General features: G+C 43.7%; 1 protein-coding gene across 1 annotated transcript in view; it reads right to left on the bottom strand.

The window, feature by feature from the left end:
* Nucleotides 1-550: 550 nt before the first annotated feature.
* SLC25A10 (solute carrier family 25 member 10) overlaps nucleotides 551-18,715 on the bottom strand; it is a 142,380-nt gene continuing 124,215 nt past the window's right edge. The window contains exons 9-11 of the mRNA XM_085617517.1: nucleotides 7,134-7,211; nucleotides 4,208-4,264; nucleotides 551-2,331 (exon numbers count right to left, since the gene is read on the bottom strand). Coding sequence (XP_085473643.1) covers nucleotides 2,230-2,331; nucleotides 4,208-4,264; nucleotides 7,134-7,211 — 237 coding nt within the window. The 3' untranslated portion in view covers nucleotides 551-2,229. The remainder of the gene's footprint in view (nucleotides 2,332-4,207; nucleotides 4,265-7,133; nucleotides 7,212-18,715) is intronic.

Here is an 18,715-nt window from a genome sequence, read left to right as displayed (position 1 = left end):
AGAGGGACAGAGGCTTTTCCACTCCATCCTGAAGCTTGTGTCCATGATTGGGGGGAACCATTTGAATAGTCTTTTAAACCCCTACTGTTACACATACATTATCCGGGTACAACCCTTGCTAAGTGTAAGTGCAGAGAGCTTATGCAAATGCCAAAGGGGAACTATGTGGCTGCCCAAGGAATGACAGTATACATGTATTGTTTTTTTAAATCGCATAAAGTTGTTCCAAAGCTTACTGGATAGTATTTCTAAACAACGCTGTGCTAAAGACCTTTCCTACTCCTGATCACTTTGCAAGTCGTTATTGAAACCTATCAAGTGTTGACCATCTCGTCATATCTAATGCATCTTCAGAATCCCAAAAGTGTCAGGGGTCCCACCACATTCTACAGGGACATTGTCATTTTGAGTTGATTCACGGCCTTTCACTCAGATCTGCAGGTTTCTCACGTGTAGTCAGCGCACCAGAGTAAATGATGGGAAGTGTTTTCATCATACACTTTTATAAAGTTGGGATTTGTATTTTACAGCAAAACTAGCAAAGACATAGTTTGTTCATCATGATTTATTAGTTTGCTTTTTACAATTTCGTATTAAGTGACCAAAACTTGTTTCCACATTGTGTGTAGAAATGGATTTCTTACAACATATAAACATTAGGGCTTTAGTGGTAATGACTAGCTGGAAAGTGTTGGGTCCAGTACTTTACAAAGAGCGGAGTACGTATAAAAAAAAGAGGCAAAGAAAAGCAGGGATGATAAAGGTTGCAGTAATGAAGTGCAGGGAAAAGGAAGGTCCAAGGATTCAGAGATCACGAAGAACAAGGAAGAATTAAGGCAAGGTTCATTGGGTAACTAGGACCAGGATAAGGAGGTCAAGTGTTTCAGATGTCTTGCTGGACAATAATGAACAGAAAATGGCTCCAGCAAAGAATGCAAAGACAGCATTTTGCAAAAGGAAGCTAAAAAGGGCGACAAGAATCAGGGTGGCCGGAGACAGAGGTGCAGCAGAGGAAGGAAGCTGCATAGGCTGGTGTGAATAAGGAAGGAGGGGTTGAGTGTACGGAGGTGCTCTGCTTCTCCTGGTAACATCCCATTCATTCTCACCAAGCATTTGCTTGAGAAAAGCCTTAATCCACCCAACCTCTCTTCATCGCAGCCACTGTTCTGTGCAAGGGCTCACTGCGGTGCACACGGACTGTATGTTTAACCATCCTGTCATGTCCTGCGCATCTTTAAAATCGGTTCACAGCATCTCCGTATTTGTGCCCTCCCATGTGAGGCTCTATTATGTGTCCTCAGTCTTTGTAGCCTGACGTCATTCTTCCTGTACTCTTGCCTTCCTATACTTCTGCCACCACCTTCCAATATCCCCAGCTTCACAGTTTGGAACCAATCCCTGACCCCGGTCCCCCTGTATTCCTGCTCTCTGCGTGTGTTTAATAACTGCCCTTAGTATCCCTATACTGTTGCCCTCCAATCCGCATCTCTATAACCACTCCCTAAATTCATCCCTTTCCAATTAAGACTCTAGAAACTGTCCCCATGTGTTTGGGCACCATTAGTGTGTCCACATGCTGCCCTGCATGGTTTCTTTTTCAATGCCCCATTAAACACCAGTATCCCAGTATCACGATGGGGAACATGTAAGACATACAGCAGGGGAGACGGGTAGGCTCCACAAACTATACTGGCTGCATTGTGGGTGGAATGGTGGGGAGCCTCCCCTAGGGCATGAAGAGGGGCGGTGGTGAAAGCAAAGGAACAAGGATCCTTGTGTCTTGAAGTTCACAAGGAGAAATGGAAGTCCACACTCTTTCACCAGGGTATGGAAATCTTGAAATGTCAGGCCCTGCAACAGCTCCTTGAGCAAAGATGGCTTCCAAGCACGTCTGCTCGATTACGGTCTTTCACATTTTTATTGTTATACAGACATCCTTTAGCACATTCACACACACTCCCTCACATTCACTAAGTGATAATTAAAAGATCTCACATGCACAACACTCACACACACTGGAAGCACTAGCATCCATTCGTTTGTGGAACACCGCTATGCACATACACCTGTCTGCAAGTGCATATACCACAGGTAAGCGCACTCTGCCACATGTGATGCACACGCGTTTTGGCAAACATACTCTGCCCTCGCACACGCACACTGGGCACAAGTGCAGTTCTGGAGTCCACTTCTTGGTGTTTGGCAATACTGGTCCAAACTCCGACCCGTTCAAGCCGGGACTATAATGCCAAAATACTTCCGCAGTTGCTCCAGGAAGATGAAAGTAAGGACAGTGTGAGGGACCAATCGGATGGCAGCTGGGACAAAGCCCTGGAAAGAGAGAAAATAACCCATGAAGTGTCAAACACAAGAGGTATATGTTCGAAGGAAGTATAGTCTTTTTTAAGAGTAAGTTTTGCTACATTTGGAAATCGCATATTTCTCTACTGGATGTTCACAGGGTAGAACCAGACATCACGAGCATACATTTCAGAAGTAAATTGAAACCCCAGGGTTGCCTATAGTCTTACCCAAGATAACGGCGTGGGTGAGGAAACAGAAACGATTCTGCACTGGTCATTTTACAGATTCAATAATGTATAGTGGAGATAAGGGTTCTGTTATTCTCGTTTGGGAGGCAGCTTCAAGTAGGCTAAGTGTATTCATATGAATTATTATCCATCTCCATCTTAGGGGTCTGTCCTGAGAGCAACATTTCATGTGCTGGCTGTCGGGGCAGATATGGGGGGTCTCCTCGTAGGTGTGAGTTAGCTGCAGTGTTGGCTCAAACTAGCCTGTAAACCGCGTGCTTTCATAGGCTCTTCGCTGCCCTTGTCTGGGGAATCTAGCAGAGGGAAACAGGACTATAACGAGTGCGTGTTTGGCCAGCCTATGCCTATCAACATGAATAGGCTTCAATGGGGGCTGATGGATGCATTCTAAGTGCACAACTGCTATCAGACCAGAAAAGATTTTACCTGCACATACAAACACCTAAATGAAAGAAAGAGGCTGGTCCTTGCAAGCACAGTCTCTTTTCTAGGGAATGGCCGCCGCGCTGCTGCAGTGGTTTCCATGGCTGAGACGCCATCAGTTACCCTTCAGAGGCGGAGTCATTTTGTGGCAGCTCTTCGACCTTCTTGGCGGTGGCACTGAACATCCAATCTCCTGCTTCCTAAGAGCCTCACTGCTCATCTACCCCCAGGTTGGTGAGGACCCAGAACAACAACACAGAACGGGTAGGTCACTGCCCGCTGCATTGGTGATTATTACCTGTCTTGGTTCGGTTATGTTTGCCTTGTTTGGAGGAAACTTAGGTTGATTGTTGGGGGGAGGGGGGGGGGGGGTGTACTGCTCTGAATGACCATTAATTGTCGGGAAGTAGGATTATATTTTTTAGTTCTCTTGTAGGCCAGTGACATTAGCTAAGGAAACAGGAAGCCCGAAGAACACTGAACATTTGTTATAGCCAGATCAGCTGTGGTCCTGGACCATTCCAGCGACTGATTTCCTCATTATCAGCTCATTTTTCTCCTCTAACATGGCACTGCTTGCAGTACCACCTTATCCAGACCCAATGGCCCAGAAATGTCACACAGGTCTAGTCTATTTCACGGGCTCCAGCACAAGACTAACCTATCAGTAGTCATGTACCGCTGAGAGAACTTCGCACTGATGTCAGTGTGTTTTAATAAATACTCACTAATGAGCTTTTATAGCGGGAATCCCCCGAGTGTTAAAACTACAGCGCTACAGTGGTACGTCCAAAAGGTGTGTGTGTGTATACTTGGTTGGAGAATCGGGTATGGGACTGGAAATTATTACTAGGGTTGTTATGCAATCTCTGACCCTTTTGAGGATTTCCTTTAACGTTTCATATCTCAAACCCTTCAAAAGTATTTAATATTATTTAATTCCCCCTTCTTGCTTTAAGCTGTAAAATGCATAGATATCATAGAGGTGGAGACAGCTGTTACATGGAGCCCTTGAGAGTTCAAGGGTTATTATAAAAGTTCTTTTTTGTACATTAAAGAGTGTCCATTTTTCTATAAACACTGCCGTAAGGGGTATTTTCATTCTTAGAATACATCAACCCAGCTGATCTCACATCACTCACACTGCCCAGATACCCAGAAAAAAAAAGCGAAGAGTCGCCTTGCATTCAAGAGGACAGGAAGGGCCCTCTGCACCCGGAAGATGCTCTCACCTTGTAGAACGCCATGGGTCCCAGCCTGGCAGTCTCAAGTGCACAGTGACCAACGCCCTGAAAGCAAAGCAAACGTAGTGTGAAAATAAACACTGTTGTGAGTACACCTGTGTAAGTTGTGTGTGCCGTTCCTAAAGGCGCAGATGTGATGTGGCGTGCTGCAAAAGAGCACAATATGGTGCGGCACCTCAATGTGAACAGCTGTGGTGCCACTTATGTAAGTGCCGGATCACCCATGGTCTCAGATGCAGAGTTGACAGGTGTGCATGTGTTTCCATGGAGGTCATATAGACTGGCTGTTGTGTTCTTGCACATTCTAAGCTGCAGTTGGTGGGCAGATTGAGTGCAGGTGTGTCTATGTCAAACAGCTAAGTAGATGTTTGGCTATAACTATTATACATCAATGCACAAGCTTACATGCATCCCAGATTAATGGGCTGGTAGATGATGCAAAAAGTGAATTTCAGAACACACACATTTAGTATTTTCTCACTGGCTGGACTGGAAAATGTCACTTATCTGTAACTATTGGTTTGTAGCTCGTAGTGTAGAGTCACATGCTTTGCGCACTTCTGTCATTTAGTTTTGTGTACATTCGTAGCAAGTTGCTTTTCTAAGAAATATAAGTTTTCGTTTCCAGATGACTCAATCTCTCACCAAATTCCACAATGCACAAGCACAAAGTCTGCACCTCAGATTGCTTTTCACCCCAAATGTAAGTGGAAAGAGGCAAAGTAGGAAGTAAATGGTGCGCGGAGAAAGACTTAGTGATAGATATAATATAGACCATCTGAGGAGGTGGGAGGGCACATGTGAATCTACAGCACTACAAGCTAAAAACACGATAGTTAAAGGCAAGTCACATTTTCAGTTTGTAGCTGTAGGCCACATGCTTTTCATAGACTATTTCGGAAATACACAGGTTTCCTTGATACCTGTTTTTCACTCTTTGTATTTTACCATATGAATTGCTCTATAGCCGGTAGACAATGAAAAAGCATTGCAAAGTGCAGCTAAGTTATTGGCTCTGGGTACGTTGAGTTCTTGACAAACCCACAAAATATATATATATATATATATCTCCACACCAGAAGGGTCTAGCAGATGTAATGATATATTGCTTTTGTAAATCGGCAATAGTGACGTGGTTGGGCTTTTAGGCTTTGGGCCATGCACTCTGGAGCCGAGGTGAGCTGGTGGTGCCTAAAGGGCTTGGGACAGTGGTTGGCGGCCAGGCAAGGCCTCTTCAGTGCAGTCTCAGGGCTTGCAGCCCTGTGCTTAGCCTGGATTCAAGCCTCTTGTATGGGTCAAGCTCAGAGGAATCTTCCTCGGATGGCGTGAATGCTGTGGAGGTTTACGATGCAGCCTGTGTCCCGGGTGGAGATTTCACTGGGCACAATGGGATACTGGCTGGGCCTTTCCTCTCCCAAACAGAGTAGGTTCCTACGAAGTCCTCAACGCATAGGAAAATCAATGGTGATGGACAACTTTGATGCTGTATCTCATAAAGATCTCATCGACATGCCCTCCAACATTGAAGAGACTTTTTATCTTTGAAGGCCCTGCAGGTGAAGTAGCTTCATTTCTCATGGTCTCTGGGTAACCAGAGGTTACAGATACTATGCACACGTGGGGCAAAACTGTGTGGGGATGTTCTTCATAACCAACCCCACTCTTTCCCCCAATGAGTCATTCTGATATGGCATGACTCCAAGAGAAAACCTCCAGACTTGATTCTGAGACTTCCTCTGGTGGTGTCTTCTCTAGTCGTAACAGGAGAGTCCGGTGTTTGGAGTAGAACTGTTGTTTCGTAGCTCAACGGCCCACGACCTTTGAATGCACAGCTGAACCACATGGTGGGGGAAAAAATGTGTGAGATGGAGTCTTTGTCTAGCGCATTGTAGGTTTTAGGGAGGGATCACAAGTCACCTCGAAACCGAAACTTAAACTTCAAAAGAAAAACAACTTGCAACAGCTGTGCCCAACACAAGGTGGCAAGATTCTGCAAACAATGCGAAATACAGCTAGACCGGCTAAAAAATAAATTGTTACAAAATGGTGTGCATAACACGATGGCACATTTAGCTTTTGAAGTTATGATTATTATGGTGGGAGAGTGTGTGTAGGAGGTAGCATGTATATACCATCTGCGGAGGTGGGGGACTTGTGAAATGAGCAGGTATCAAGCACAAGAAATGTGCAAAATCTTGGCTGTCAGAAATGTCATCCTCCAAACACATTCCAGTTTTTTTTCCCTTGGACAGTGGTTGGAGCCACCATCCCTGTAATGCTGCGTACAGGTTTTACTCTATATTTATGCTTTGCTTCATCAATGGATCTTCTGATGTTCCTGTGCAACGTCAATGTTCTGGAAGATTTGCTGTGATAAGCATGCCGGTAGTGAAGATCCAGTGAACGGAGAGCCTAATTTAAAGGTCAGTCTTCCACGTTCACTGGGATGCTCTGAGCCGCCATTGGTCATCCATGCTGGCTGCATACATGGAGGATACTGAATGTGTTACTGCACTCCTGTGGTTTGCAGCACTGTATGTGCACGGTTGGTGGGGTTGCACTTGCAGTTTTGTCACAGTTGCATGTGTAGAAGTAAGTGTGCTTGTGAGCAATGAAGGCACTGCCATGTTCGAGGTATTTGTGAAGGCGCGAGTTAAGGCTAGAGGTGTCGCTGCAATTGTTCAAGTGTGGGGAAGCTGGGGCGTAATTACATTGTGTGCTTGCTAATTGTTTTACTGCACTTAGTGTGTGCAGTTGCACATACTTGCAGACACTAAAGCTACTGTGGTATTTGCAGTGTCTGTGCAGCACTGTGAGAGTGATAAAGGTGGGGAGGCACTCACAGTTCCTGTAATAGTATTTGTTTGAGAGAGCAGATAGTGAAGTGACATTAACTCTCTGTTCGCACACTTACCCGGTACTCCCCCTTGGAATTCATCAGGCGGGTCTTAAGTACGTCCATGGGTTGGCACAGGAATGTGGCACATCCACCCTAAATAGGAAGGGAAACAAATCAACAAGACACAGATGGTACAAAAAATTGGCACAGGTGGTCCTGGCATGCTGTGTGACAGAACATGGTATGAATCTAGGGCGCACACACACCATTACAGATGACACCAACAACATTCACAATGAGCACAGACAACTGTGGCAGAGAAACCAGTGACATTCAGAGTGGAGACCGGCACCAGTAACAACTGCAGTGGGAACCATTAACATCGGTGCATTCAACAATAGTATTCACAATCAGCACAGCGGCACAGGCAGCAGTTACATCGATAGTGCGCACAGACCGCGACAGGGGTATTATTAGTATACGTGGTAGACATGCACCTTTACCAGACACTAATATCGTACGCAGTCGCTACAGAGACAGACCTCAGCGACATCTACAGTGAGAGCTGCACCGGCTGAACGTAATTAGGGTGAACACGCAGAATATATGCGATAGATTTGGGACCTGCAATCTCTGAGAGGGGAAACAAAGCAGGATCTCTATTTTCTCAAATAGTTGAGGATGTGAAGGGCCCTCGGGAGCACATTAAAACATCTGAAGTAATGTGGCCAATTCGGGAAGAGGAGCAGAGGCATGCCTCTGGAAGGTTCTTTCCGGGACTGCACTCGTAAAGACGACCAGGGCCTTCTTGGCCACCTGAGAGATGCTAACTCTACCCCAGGTAGGAAGAAGGCGCTATAAGAACCTATAAAACTAACAGATCCGTGTAGGATACTCAAAGACCAGAAGATGAGGAAAGTCGTGGGACCAGACCATTACACATTAATATTTTTCAAAACATTTTTCTCAAACTTAGCTGAGCCTATTCTTTTTTTCCAACTCCTTTGATGATGAGACAGGTGTCACAGCCTCAATTAGAGGCGCTGATATCTCCTTGATCCACAAACATAGGAAGAACCAAGAAGATGGTTTGTTCTCTTAACCAATTGCCCTTCGCCAAAATAATGGCCTCCAGACTCGCAGAGAAATTGCTTTACTTCATTGACATAGACAAGGTAGGATTTGTCAAAGACAGGCAAGGAAGGAACAACGGGTGGTGTATCTAATGGAAAATATGAAGTGTAAATGAATCCCAGCAGTCTTATGTTTTGGTGTGGAAAAGACTTTTGACCATGTCAGCTAAGTATTTCAGAAGAAGTGTTACACAAAATTGGTGTGGATCCCAAGATAAAGGTTATAAAGCGCCAGAAGTGAGAATAAGAGTAAATAGATTGTAGTCAAACCAATTTGCATTACATAGGGAGACCAGACAGGCTAACCCCCTTGTCTCTCCTCCTCTTTGACCTGGTAAATGAACCCTGTGCAATACAAATATGAAACCATAAGAGATAAGAGGCATAGTGTCTGTGGTGAACAGTATAAGATATGTCTCTTTGCAGACAACATTCTTTTAACATTAACTGACCAAGATGCATGGCTGGCACTATATGGAGATATTAAGAGTCTGAAAAAGTGTCTGTGTTTAAGTCAAATCAAGATGGATCTTTAAAAGATAATACTCTCAGTATATGTCCCACTAGGGCATACTTCAGGTCATCAAGATGAATGTTCTATCTCGCCTTCTATATCTGTTACAGACGTTGCCAGTGGCCATCCCAGAGGATGGCACTGACGTTTTACACCGAAACTTGCAATCTTGTATATGGGCATGTAAAAGGCCACGTGTCATTGGTAAAATTATAAAAGTTGCCATGGAACAAGAGGACTCAATACCTGAAAATCCATCATTTACACCTACATCACAGAGACATATTTCAATATCAGCAGTTAAGGCATTGGGTTCTACATCTGCAAATTAGGGCTGGGCAACAAGAGAACTAGCTCCCATTGAAAACTTCGCTAGTAAACGGCTAAGTAGCAGAGGTTTGATATCAGGTATACACAAAATTCTAGTTGACAGGGAGGGGAACACTGAGTGGGGATTCTGCACCTCATGATGCAAATGCACCGGGAGACAAGCCCTTAGGCGGACTTGAAATGAAGAAATGTGAGACAAGTCAACTCCGCATGCATTCCCATGCATCTTTCAATGTACAAACTCACATCAAAGCTGAAAACCTACTAGCAAGAACAAATAATACCACTCAATCCTCATCACTCATTTCTCACTTCTAGCCCTTTGGGTGTATGGGGGTATGTGATATACATGAATCAGGTTTTTTTTCCTTCTTGAGTGGTGGGGATTATGTCAGGCAGTGAGAATAGTACCAGAACATCACAGTCGCAAGATCATCCAACATAAAAATTGTGTCCTAAATACATTTTACATAAAAGCTCCCCATTGGCGTTAAAATAAGAAATCAACACCCATTGGGACAACGTTTTTATAAACAATTAGTAGGGAACAATATCGGTCAGCATATATTTCCGACTACAACATTCTGTCATACAACCCATGCAGTGCGGCTATTTGAAACTAATTTTCTTGTTCCCCTGCTGTAGCGGTCAAAGGTCTAGGATGGGCCCTAGCATGCCATCTTTTTTGTACTATAAACAGACCCCATCAGACTTTTTAGAGGAGTGTTGGCCCAGCTCAGAGTGCAGGGGTGGATGAACAGTGGGCGGTGTTTTTGGGTGGAAGCGACACGAAAGTCCTGGCAAACTGGACCCTGAAACCACCAGTGACTTTGCCCAGCTCTCATTTCCCCCTTTATGCCTTGCAATGCAGTTTGAGGTTGTAGCATCTTCCTTATAGTAGGACGCTCTGGATGTGAGTTTCCGTGGCAAAGTCTGACCTCTCTCATGGGTACTCCTCTTGCAGCTTTACCTCGTCCCATAGACGCCTAGTGCTGCACATTATTATCTTTCATACGGCTTCCAAAAAGGGCGAGGAGACGGGATGGGGCCCGATATCTTTTAGAACTTTGCCCTTTAGGGGGAAGAGAGCAGTTTTCTCTGGAAAGTACAATTTTACCCAACAACTCCCATCAGTCATTGTACGTCACCTGTGGACAATGCTGCCACCATGGCTTTTGTCACATTAATATCGAAGAGTGTGTTGTCAATAAAAGGCATGTTAAAGACACATATCACAAGCTTTATGTTTGGAAGAGACAGTAGTATCGAGGTTTGTTATCTTTGGATATAAATGCATGCATCCAGTGCTGTCCAGATGCAGTTGGGACCACTTTCTCCTCAGAATGGACCTCTGTCACCCCCTGCTCTTAGAACCTCTATGTGATACCAAGCCAGGAATACCATCAAGTTTGCTATTCTAAGCGACAGACCTCATCCTTGGCCAGTGCATCATTCCTACCATCTCTTTTTACTCTGTTTCAAGTCCTCCACTGTCTTTTGGTGGGGAAGGCAGAGGTCTGTGGCCAGTGTTTTTGATATTAAAGGAACTTTTGTCTGACTGAAAATGTCAGTATCAAAACTTGTGTCAAGTTCCAGTGGTGAACAGAACTCAACAGATCAGTCAGTACTGAGTACATCTTGTGTATCTGTATGAAATACCTTTCTATTTAGACGGTGATTAGGCCAATTTTGTGCAACTTTGAACAAAGCAACTTGGATATTGTGGAATAAACTTTTCTTTGTGGTCTGGCTCAGCACCCTATTGTGCCCCAATTACTTACTATTGAAGCCATCAGTCCTCAAAACATGAGGCTGAGTCCTCAACAACAAGACAAGCATTTTAGCCTGGGCTCTTTTGAAGGAGTGCAAGCTAATTTACGTGACCTTAAGGGAAAGCTTGAAGCTGTACCGCTTCACGTTTAATGCAAAGGTGGGAGGCTAGTAAAATAGCCCACTTTGAATATGGTGAAGGTGCAGGGAAACTTCTTGCCTGGAAAGTAAAATCTGACCAAGCAAGAAATTATATTAACTCTGTCTTCAAAGATGGTATATCCTATACATCTGATACGGATATCAGAGGGGTGTTCCACTCTTTTTTTCAGGAAATATACAAGGAGGATGGATACTTAGACCTCTTGAAAATTCAGTCCTGGTTAAGTAATATAAATCTCCCTGCATTAAACACGGAACAACACGCGGCATTAGATCAACCGGTTACCCAGGAGGAGGTCTATAGAGAAATAATGAGGCTGAAAAACGGTAAGGCAGCAGGCCCGGACGGCCTTCCTTCTGAGATATATAGATGTATTGTTAAGGAGGTCGTCCCGGTCTTAACAACCCTATTCAACCAAATTCTTCAAGACGGAATGGCACCCCCACCCTCTTGGAATAATGCAACCATGACCCTAATTCTAAAGCCGGGGAAATTGGCCACAAGCTGTAAATCATATAGGCCAATTTCTATATTTAATGCGGACTATAAAATCTATGCCTCTATAATGGCTACTAGGCTTGGAAGGGTCGCAGGGGATCTTTTACATCAGGACCAAAAGGGCTTTGTTGGGGGCCGTCACTTGTCGGAGTTGACATATGACTTGATTTGGGCTATAGATCTGGCCTCACCGTGGTCTCTTCCACTTGAAGTGATGACCCTTGAGGCGGCGAAGGCCTTCGACAGGGTCAATTGGTTGTTCTTGTCGGAGGCCTTGGCTAAGTTTAAGATCGGGAATAACTTTAGGCGTTCTATTGCACTCCTATACAGTAAACCATCGGCAAACCTTTTTATAAATGGCTCCCTTGCAGAACCCTTTGAGATCTCTGGGGGTACGCGCCAGGGTTGTCCCCTTTCCCCACTACTGTTCTATTTATACATTTAATCTTTCGACCAAATGTTGCGAGATGAACATAGATTATCTTCTTTCAAGTATGGGGAAAAAAAGTTGCTTTATACGCCGATGATATCTTGATATTTACATCAGATTTGAATACTGCCTACCCCGCTGTTATTGAGTTGGCTCAAGAATTTGGTATAGTCTCAGGCTATAAGGTTAATACTTCTAAAACCGAAATAATGGCTTGGAATATGCAGACCCAATATCAGCTCCCCCTTTTGAAAACTAACAAGAGATATTTGGGTATACATATTCTTCAAGACATAGATAAGATACCTACCTATAATTTAACACTGGTTGCAAGAGAAACTCGGAAGCTAATGAAATCTTGGGCTATATTATTACCCTTATCTATACTGGGGCGAGTTAATCTAATCAAAATGTCCATTCTGCCCAGATTTACTTTACTTTTTAATTCTATCCCTTTATTTTTTGATACTGTCGCCCTGACTAAATTACAAAGTGAACTTAATACATTTTTTTGGGCTTCTGGACATTCCAGGATAGCCTGGAAGAAAATTAGAAGGCGTAGGGAGAAGGGAGGTCTGGCAGCCCCTGACTTACAGCTGTATGCCTGGGCGTTTCAATTATCCCACTCGCGTATGTTATTAAAGAAACCTACTAATAAGGGAGCTGGAACTATGTTTCTGGCCATGTTGAGAGGGTCTAGTATCCCAGAGGACGGTTTCTTCTATAAATACGGCGACCCTAATTTTTTCAAAAAAGTTAGGTTGATGGTACTACAGGGGTTGGCAAGAATGTGGGTTAAGCTGAAAGTCTCGTTGAAGCTGGGGTATTTCTCTAGCTGTGCTCCAATCTGGGACTCTCCAGGGACCCCGGAATGTCTGTTAGACAGTCTATCTTTGCCCCTCAGGACGGCTGGAATTGAGAGGTGGGGAGATCTCTTTGTGGATAGTACATTAGTTCCCTGGGAGGTCCTCAGGGAGAAAGTAGGTCCATCTCTTTCTAGATTTAAATATCTGCAACTAACTAGTTGGGCTACCTCAGTTGAAACTTCCCAAAATAAACATCTATTGGGTAGTGGCAACCAATTTGAGCATTTGATTATACAAAAATCTCCAGCAAAGAAAGAAGTTGCTTTTTGGTGTTGGTGTATTTTGGAAGAGGAGGACGGTGAATTTCTACTGCCAACCTTACTCTAGGAGAGCTGCATCCCACAACAAGATCTCCAGTCAATGTGGTTGAACTCTTGCAAAATGCTGTGGGCCATTGTAAAACCAGCCTGGCTCCGCAGGAACCACCTCTTCACAATTCACAGAGCCTACTATTCACCTCAGAGACTAACAACATTCTCAGATGGTCCACCAGTTTGTTGTGAGAGATGTGGGGAAATTGCAGCATCAGATATCCACATGTTTTTGAACTGCCCCGCCCTTGCAGACTTTTTGGAAGGAGTGGGCAATATGCTTTCAAGGTCACTAGGGACACATATTCCTATCAATCTACCAATGCTTATCTTTGGCCTAGTAACAAAGCTGGAAGGTCCAGCCAAGAAACTTTTATTTTAGGCTATTTTACTCGCTAGAAGAGAGATCTGTATGAAATGGAAAGACCCTTTACCACCTACATATCAAGACTGGCAGGCATCTCTTTTGAGGGTTTCCAGGTTGGATCTCTCAAGGGCAGGAAATAAGAAGAAGCGAGACTTCTGGAAGCTGTTGAAATGGAACTAGGGGTGTTTATTTGTGGTTTTTTTTTCCCCTAGTCCAAAGATTACACAGCCCTCCCTCTCTGGTATACCCTTTAATCATCTTTAAGGGTACGATTGAGATGTTCCAGCATTTTAAGCTGAGTTAAGGGCCTCCCAAGAGGGTATTGTCTTGAGAATTGTTTGATGGAGATAACACCGGCTGGCTGTGCCCTTTAGGTACAAGCCCGCAGATCCACTGTACTGAGACGGTGGAACTTTCTCTTTATCATCAGTTTGGGCATGCTTAAATGGGTTGAGAATGAGGACAAAAAAAAAAAAAAAGACAAGCGTTTTAGAAATCCTTAATTCTAAAATCTTAGGAAAGATATTTAACTTGTTTGCTACCCATAGCTGTTCCTCCTCACTACCCATAAAGCTTCTTCAGCCACCAGAAAGGTCTAAAATTACCAAGCCCAGCTGGAAGCAGACTGGGGAGAAGAGAGACTGCGGCAAGGTTGAAGCAGACTTGGAGTGATGAAGATAAGTAGCAGGGCTAGAAAAATCATAAACATTTCACTAGACCTGCAGGTTTAGTAACTTGAAACATCTACTCGACCTAACTGTAATGCACATGACCCCCTGTCTCTGAAAGTCGAGCAAATTTGACAAGTTAACAAGATTTAAAGGCATTTCTATTGCTCATTCACTTTGTGTGCAATAAAGATACCTTTAAATCTTGCTATCTTGTCACATTTGCTCTGCTTTCAGAAGCACAGGTCAAAAGTCAGTTTGTCTTCCTACTCACCAGAAAGGGCGAATAGGACCTAAAAATAGCTCATCCTAATTAAATCTAGCTCACAAATGCAAGAGGATTTTCGAGCTTTGGGTAGGTAAATGTGGCACTGCCATCTTGTCCAGTCTTCCTCATCACAGTCTTTAGCGCATAAAAATATACCAAGCACATCAAAGCCTGCGGACTGACGAGCAACAAATAACCAAAAATAGGAAACTCAAAAGGATGGAGCAAGCAGTGGACACAACAAGGCAGCGGCCCACTGTGACAGAGGTAAAACACCATCAAAGAACCTATAAGGACGAGAAGAGACGTGGAGTAAATTGTTGCAGCGCACAGAGATACACAAAGCAGCCAAATTCTCAGAATACGAACACTGTCAAGCTGCCAGCATTGGTCTAGAACACAGTCATCACCTGTGGTAACAACAAACCCCCAAGGCCACCACCAGCCTCACAACTCCAAAAAATAAAAAGGTCACAGTGGAAGATTTTATATGCATCATTTCAGCACTTAAACTACCAATAAAGGCTACCAGGAGCGAAGGGACCCAGCCTGGGTTAGAGGAATTAGCAAGCCAAGCACCCCACCAAGTTAAGACAAGCGTCCCTCCCAAGAAGCAAGGAAGACCAGAAACAACATTCTGGCAGAAGAATGTCACGTTCCCAGTAGAACTGGGACCATAATTCAAGCTAAAGCCAGGCAACACCACATAGTCTGGAGGGATCAGGAGAAAAACAGTCAGAAAAAAGACACAGGCCACCAAACACTGAAGAGGCCAAGAAAAAACACAGACCTGATTGATAAAATGGAGAGACAGTCTAACAGCATGAAGGAACCACTGACCCCTGATAACCTGGTAGAAAGCCTCCAAATGCAAAGGAGCACAAACCACTGGCCCGGGACTTAATAAGTGCCATAGGTAAAGGTCCACCAAGGGAACTCTTGGAAAAACCGTACAGCAAGAAGACCAAGAACTCCCAATGAACCCTCCAGTAAGAAGCCTAGCACCAAAAGTGAGCAGTTCCACAAGGAACCCTACCACCAAAAGTGAGCACAGTAGCCTGCAAATAACTCGAGAATTTTGCAAAGAATTGGTAACAAAAGGTGAAGGACTGTTAAACTAGACATACAAAGATTCATTCTCCAAGCACCAATAATCCAAAATGGGAAGCCCTCTAATTTCTATACGTTCCATGCTTCGAACTAAGAGGGCTTTCCAAATAAACTTCCTCCAATAACATGCAAATATGATGCACTTGAGTAAAGGAAGATTTTCCATTGTTATCTATGACAGGAAAGTGCGATCATCAAAGAATGATTATAGAACCTATCACCCAAGACAAAAAGGCTCCGAACTTTGCTGCCATAGTTAACTGCAATGCCCTTATCTTCTTCCTGTGTTTGTGAGATACCATATGTAAAAAAAAAAAAAAACAATGCATGGGTATGAGTAGGAGTTTGAAGTTAAGAAGTGCACATACACCAATGCACCTAAGGCTTCTCTGACAATAAAGCATAGCTAGAAGAAATGCTTAGACCAGGTGTATCCAACCAGTCGATCGCGAGCTGCTATTAGCTCGCAGACGCCTTCAGAATTCATTCTTAACTAAGAACTGCAATAAGAAAGCATTGCGTTTTCCTGTTAAAGTTAAGGACACGCTATGTCATTATCAGGCTGCAGATAGCAGAGCCTTTTAATGAGCAGTGCTCCACTCAGACCCACGCCGAGGTTTGGAACTGAAGCACTAAGATCTTTAACTCTTAAATAAAAGTTGTTCTTAACTCAATATTGGAGCACGAGAACAAAATGATATTTATGAATGCTTTTAAATGAAAGAAAATTAAACTGAAGAGTTAACTTAATGATTAAGTTAACTCCTCATTTTAATTGTTTCCCTTTTCAAAGTGTTGCAATTACAAACAGCAGGCCTCTGGCTCCCAGTGGCTCTAGGCACAGTGCCATATTTATACCTGAAAAATGCAGCCACTTTCTTTTAAATGGGAGAAATTAAAAGTGGAGAAAAAGGTTTCTATGAAACATGGTCTTAATGTTTTTCTCTACTTAAAATTAAGCCAATTAAGCCCTAATGTTTTATGAAGAATGTTTCTTCACTTTGAATTTCTCACATTTAAACAAACAACTGTATTTTCATGTTATAAATGTGGCAACATGTATACCGGCCACAGGGAGTAAAATGCCTGCTGTTTGTAAAGATACTCTGGGAGAAAATAAAAATGATGAATTTTATGTAATGCATATAAACATAAAGTTAACTCTTCAGTTGAATTTTCTCCCATTTCGAAATGTCACATGTACGCACAAGAGGCCTCTTGCTCCCAGTGGCTGGAAGACACACTGCCATACTTGTAACTGAAAAATAAAGCAATTTATTTATTTATTTGTTTATTTATGGGGGAAATTTAAAGTGCAGAAATATAAACCCCATTATAAAAAAAATCCTGCGCTTTAAATTTCGCCCATTTAAAAAAAAAAAAAAATGGTTGTATGTTTGTGTTGTATATGTAAGGGTGCCACATATGATGAAAGGTATGTCCTGTGCCACAAGTATATACGACACAGGCTCTCAGTCACCCATACACATATATCCCATTCATTCATACCCATGTTCATACATCGCCACAGACTATGCAGTCACTGTCGCACATGGCAGCCCTTTCATAGTGCCCCTAGTCACCGTATTTTGTTCAAACCGAAGTATCGGGCTCCATGGACATTAAGTTTAAAGTCGATAAAGGGCAAAGGGGTGTCTGGTAACAATGTGCGAGTTACTTGGCCTTCAATAGCTCACAACAATTTTCACTGATGAGAAGTAGCTCTCATTACAGAAAATGTTGGAGACAGAAGCCGAAAAGCAAGAGAAAATACTAAAAGATGGACTTTTTGAAGGCCTGGTGATCTATACCGTTCCGGAAGGCATTCCAATGTTAGGATACCAATAATAAAAAAAAAAAAAAAAAATCAAGGCCTCGCAAAATGGCAAAATGACAGAAGAAATATAGATGCCTAACACAATCTTATAGGGTCCAAGTTTGTCCTGCGAAAAAGCAGGGACACATTGATAAAATGAGAGGGAGAGTCTTACAATAGATGAGTTGCTGAACAAGAAGACTATGAAAACTGTTGTGCCCCACAGACGTGATCAAAATTCATGACGTCACACTGCCTATGGATGGCTGAATCCTGGCCCAATTTATGACTGCACCGTATCTTTGTGACTGGAAGCCAAAGATGAAGGGTGTTTCTATAGTCAGTTGGAACCACCGACTTAAACAAAAAAAAAAACATTGTAACAGGGCAATAGTCACAGGGGAATCATCAAGTGGTAAAGGCCAGACTGTGGTGTTTCAGAGATCTACGCCGCCCTTAATCACCAAAACCTGTATTTGTTGGTATTTACATAAGAGTTCATTCTCATCTACTCTACCCTGACAGCAAAGCAATCTCTAAAACAACCTGCTGTAAGGGCCATACCTTGACCTGGGTTTAATCAGCAAAGAAATACAACTGGAAGACATGTGCAAATTATGAGGCCAAGAGGCCAAAGAAAGGTACAGAACATGGTTGGGGAAAAGGAGGAGCCTTGAAGGACACATCCGGTGCCACTCGCAGCAGAAAGGGAACCGTGGAGATCCAGTTCAGAGGAGGGGCCAGTTCATGGCCTAACTGGAGACTCCTGTTGATTCATCTGTGCAGAAATGTCTCCAAGTTGCAAACATCCCAAACGGAAAGAGACGCTGGACTGACCGAGGGCACTGATGGGCTACACTTGAAGTCATGAGGCGTGTCTGTTTCATATATGCCATCAAGGCGGACTGCCAGAGGAAATCTTTACTTTTTAGGTCGAGGACTACCGGCCGAAGGCAGAACCGGAAGTCGGAAGATTTAATGTTTCCTAGAGTGGCTATTTAGCCCGCCTCTCTTTTTGCTTCTCCTCCATTGGCTGGCTTCCTAAACGGAGGCCCGCCATTGGAGGAGAGAGCCGTCCCTCCAAATAGGCTCCGTCTTTTTCAGATTCGGGGGCGTGTTCCTTGCTGTTCTTTCTACTTTTTAGCCACGCCCTTTTAGAACAGCAGGAACACGCCCCCGAATCCGAAAAAGTTTGGAAGCTCCCATCCGCCATTTTTTACCTATCATCTGACCGTGAGGATCTTCTTCCTGTTGCTCTCGCGCGCTGCCCGCCTGCGTCCTCCTCGCTGCCCTGCACACCGGGTTTTCACGCTGTGCTTGTTTTTCCTCCTTTGTGCGTTTTCCCTATTGTGCGAGCTATCCGATAGACCCTAACGGCTCGAATTACGAACTTCGTAAGGATCACGCACTTTG

Source organism: Triturus cristatus, chromosome 7, assembly GCF_964204655.1.
Source record: "Triturus cristatus chromosome 7, aTriCri1.1, whole genome shotgun sequence".
In the NCBI taxonomy this organism is placed as follows: domain Eukaryota; kingdom Metazoa; phylum Chordata; class Amphibia; order Caudata; family Salamandridae; genus Triturus; species Triturus cristatus.
The sequence above is the reverse complement of the archived record's forward strand: the minus strand, read 5'-3'. Positions and strand labels throughout refer to the sequence as shown.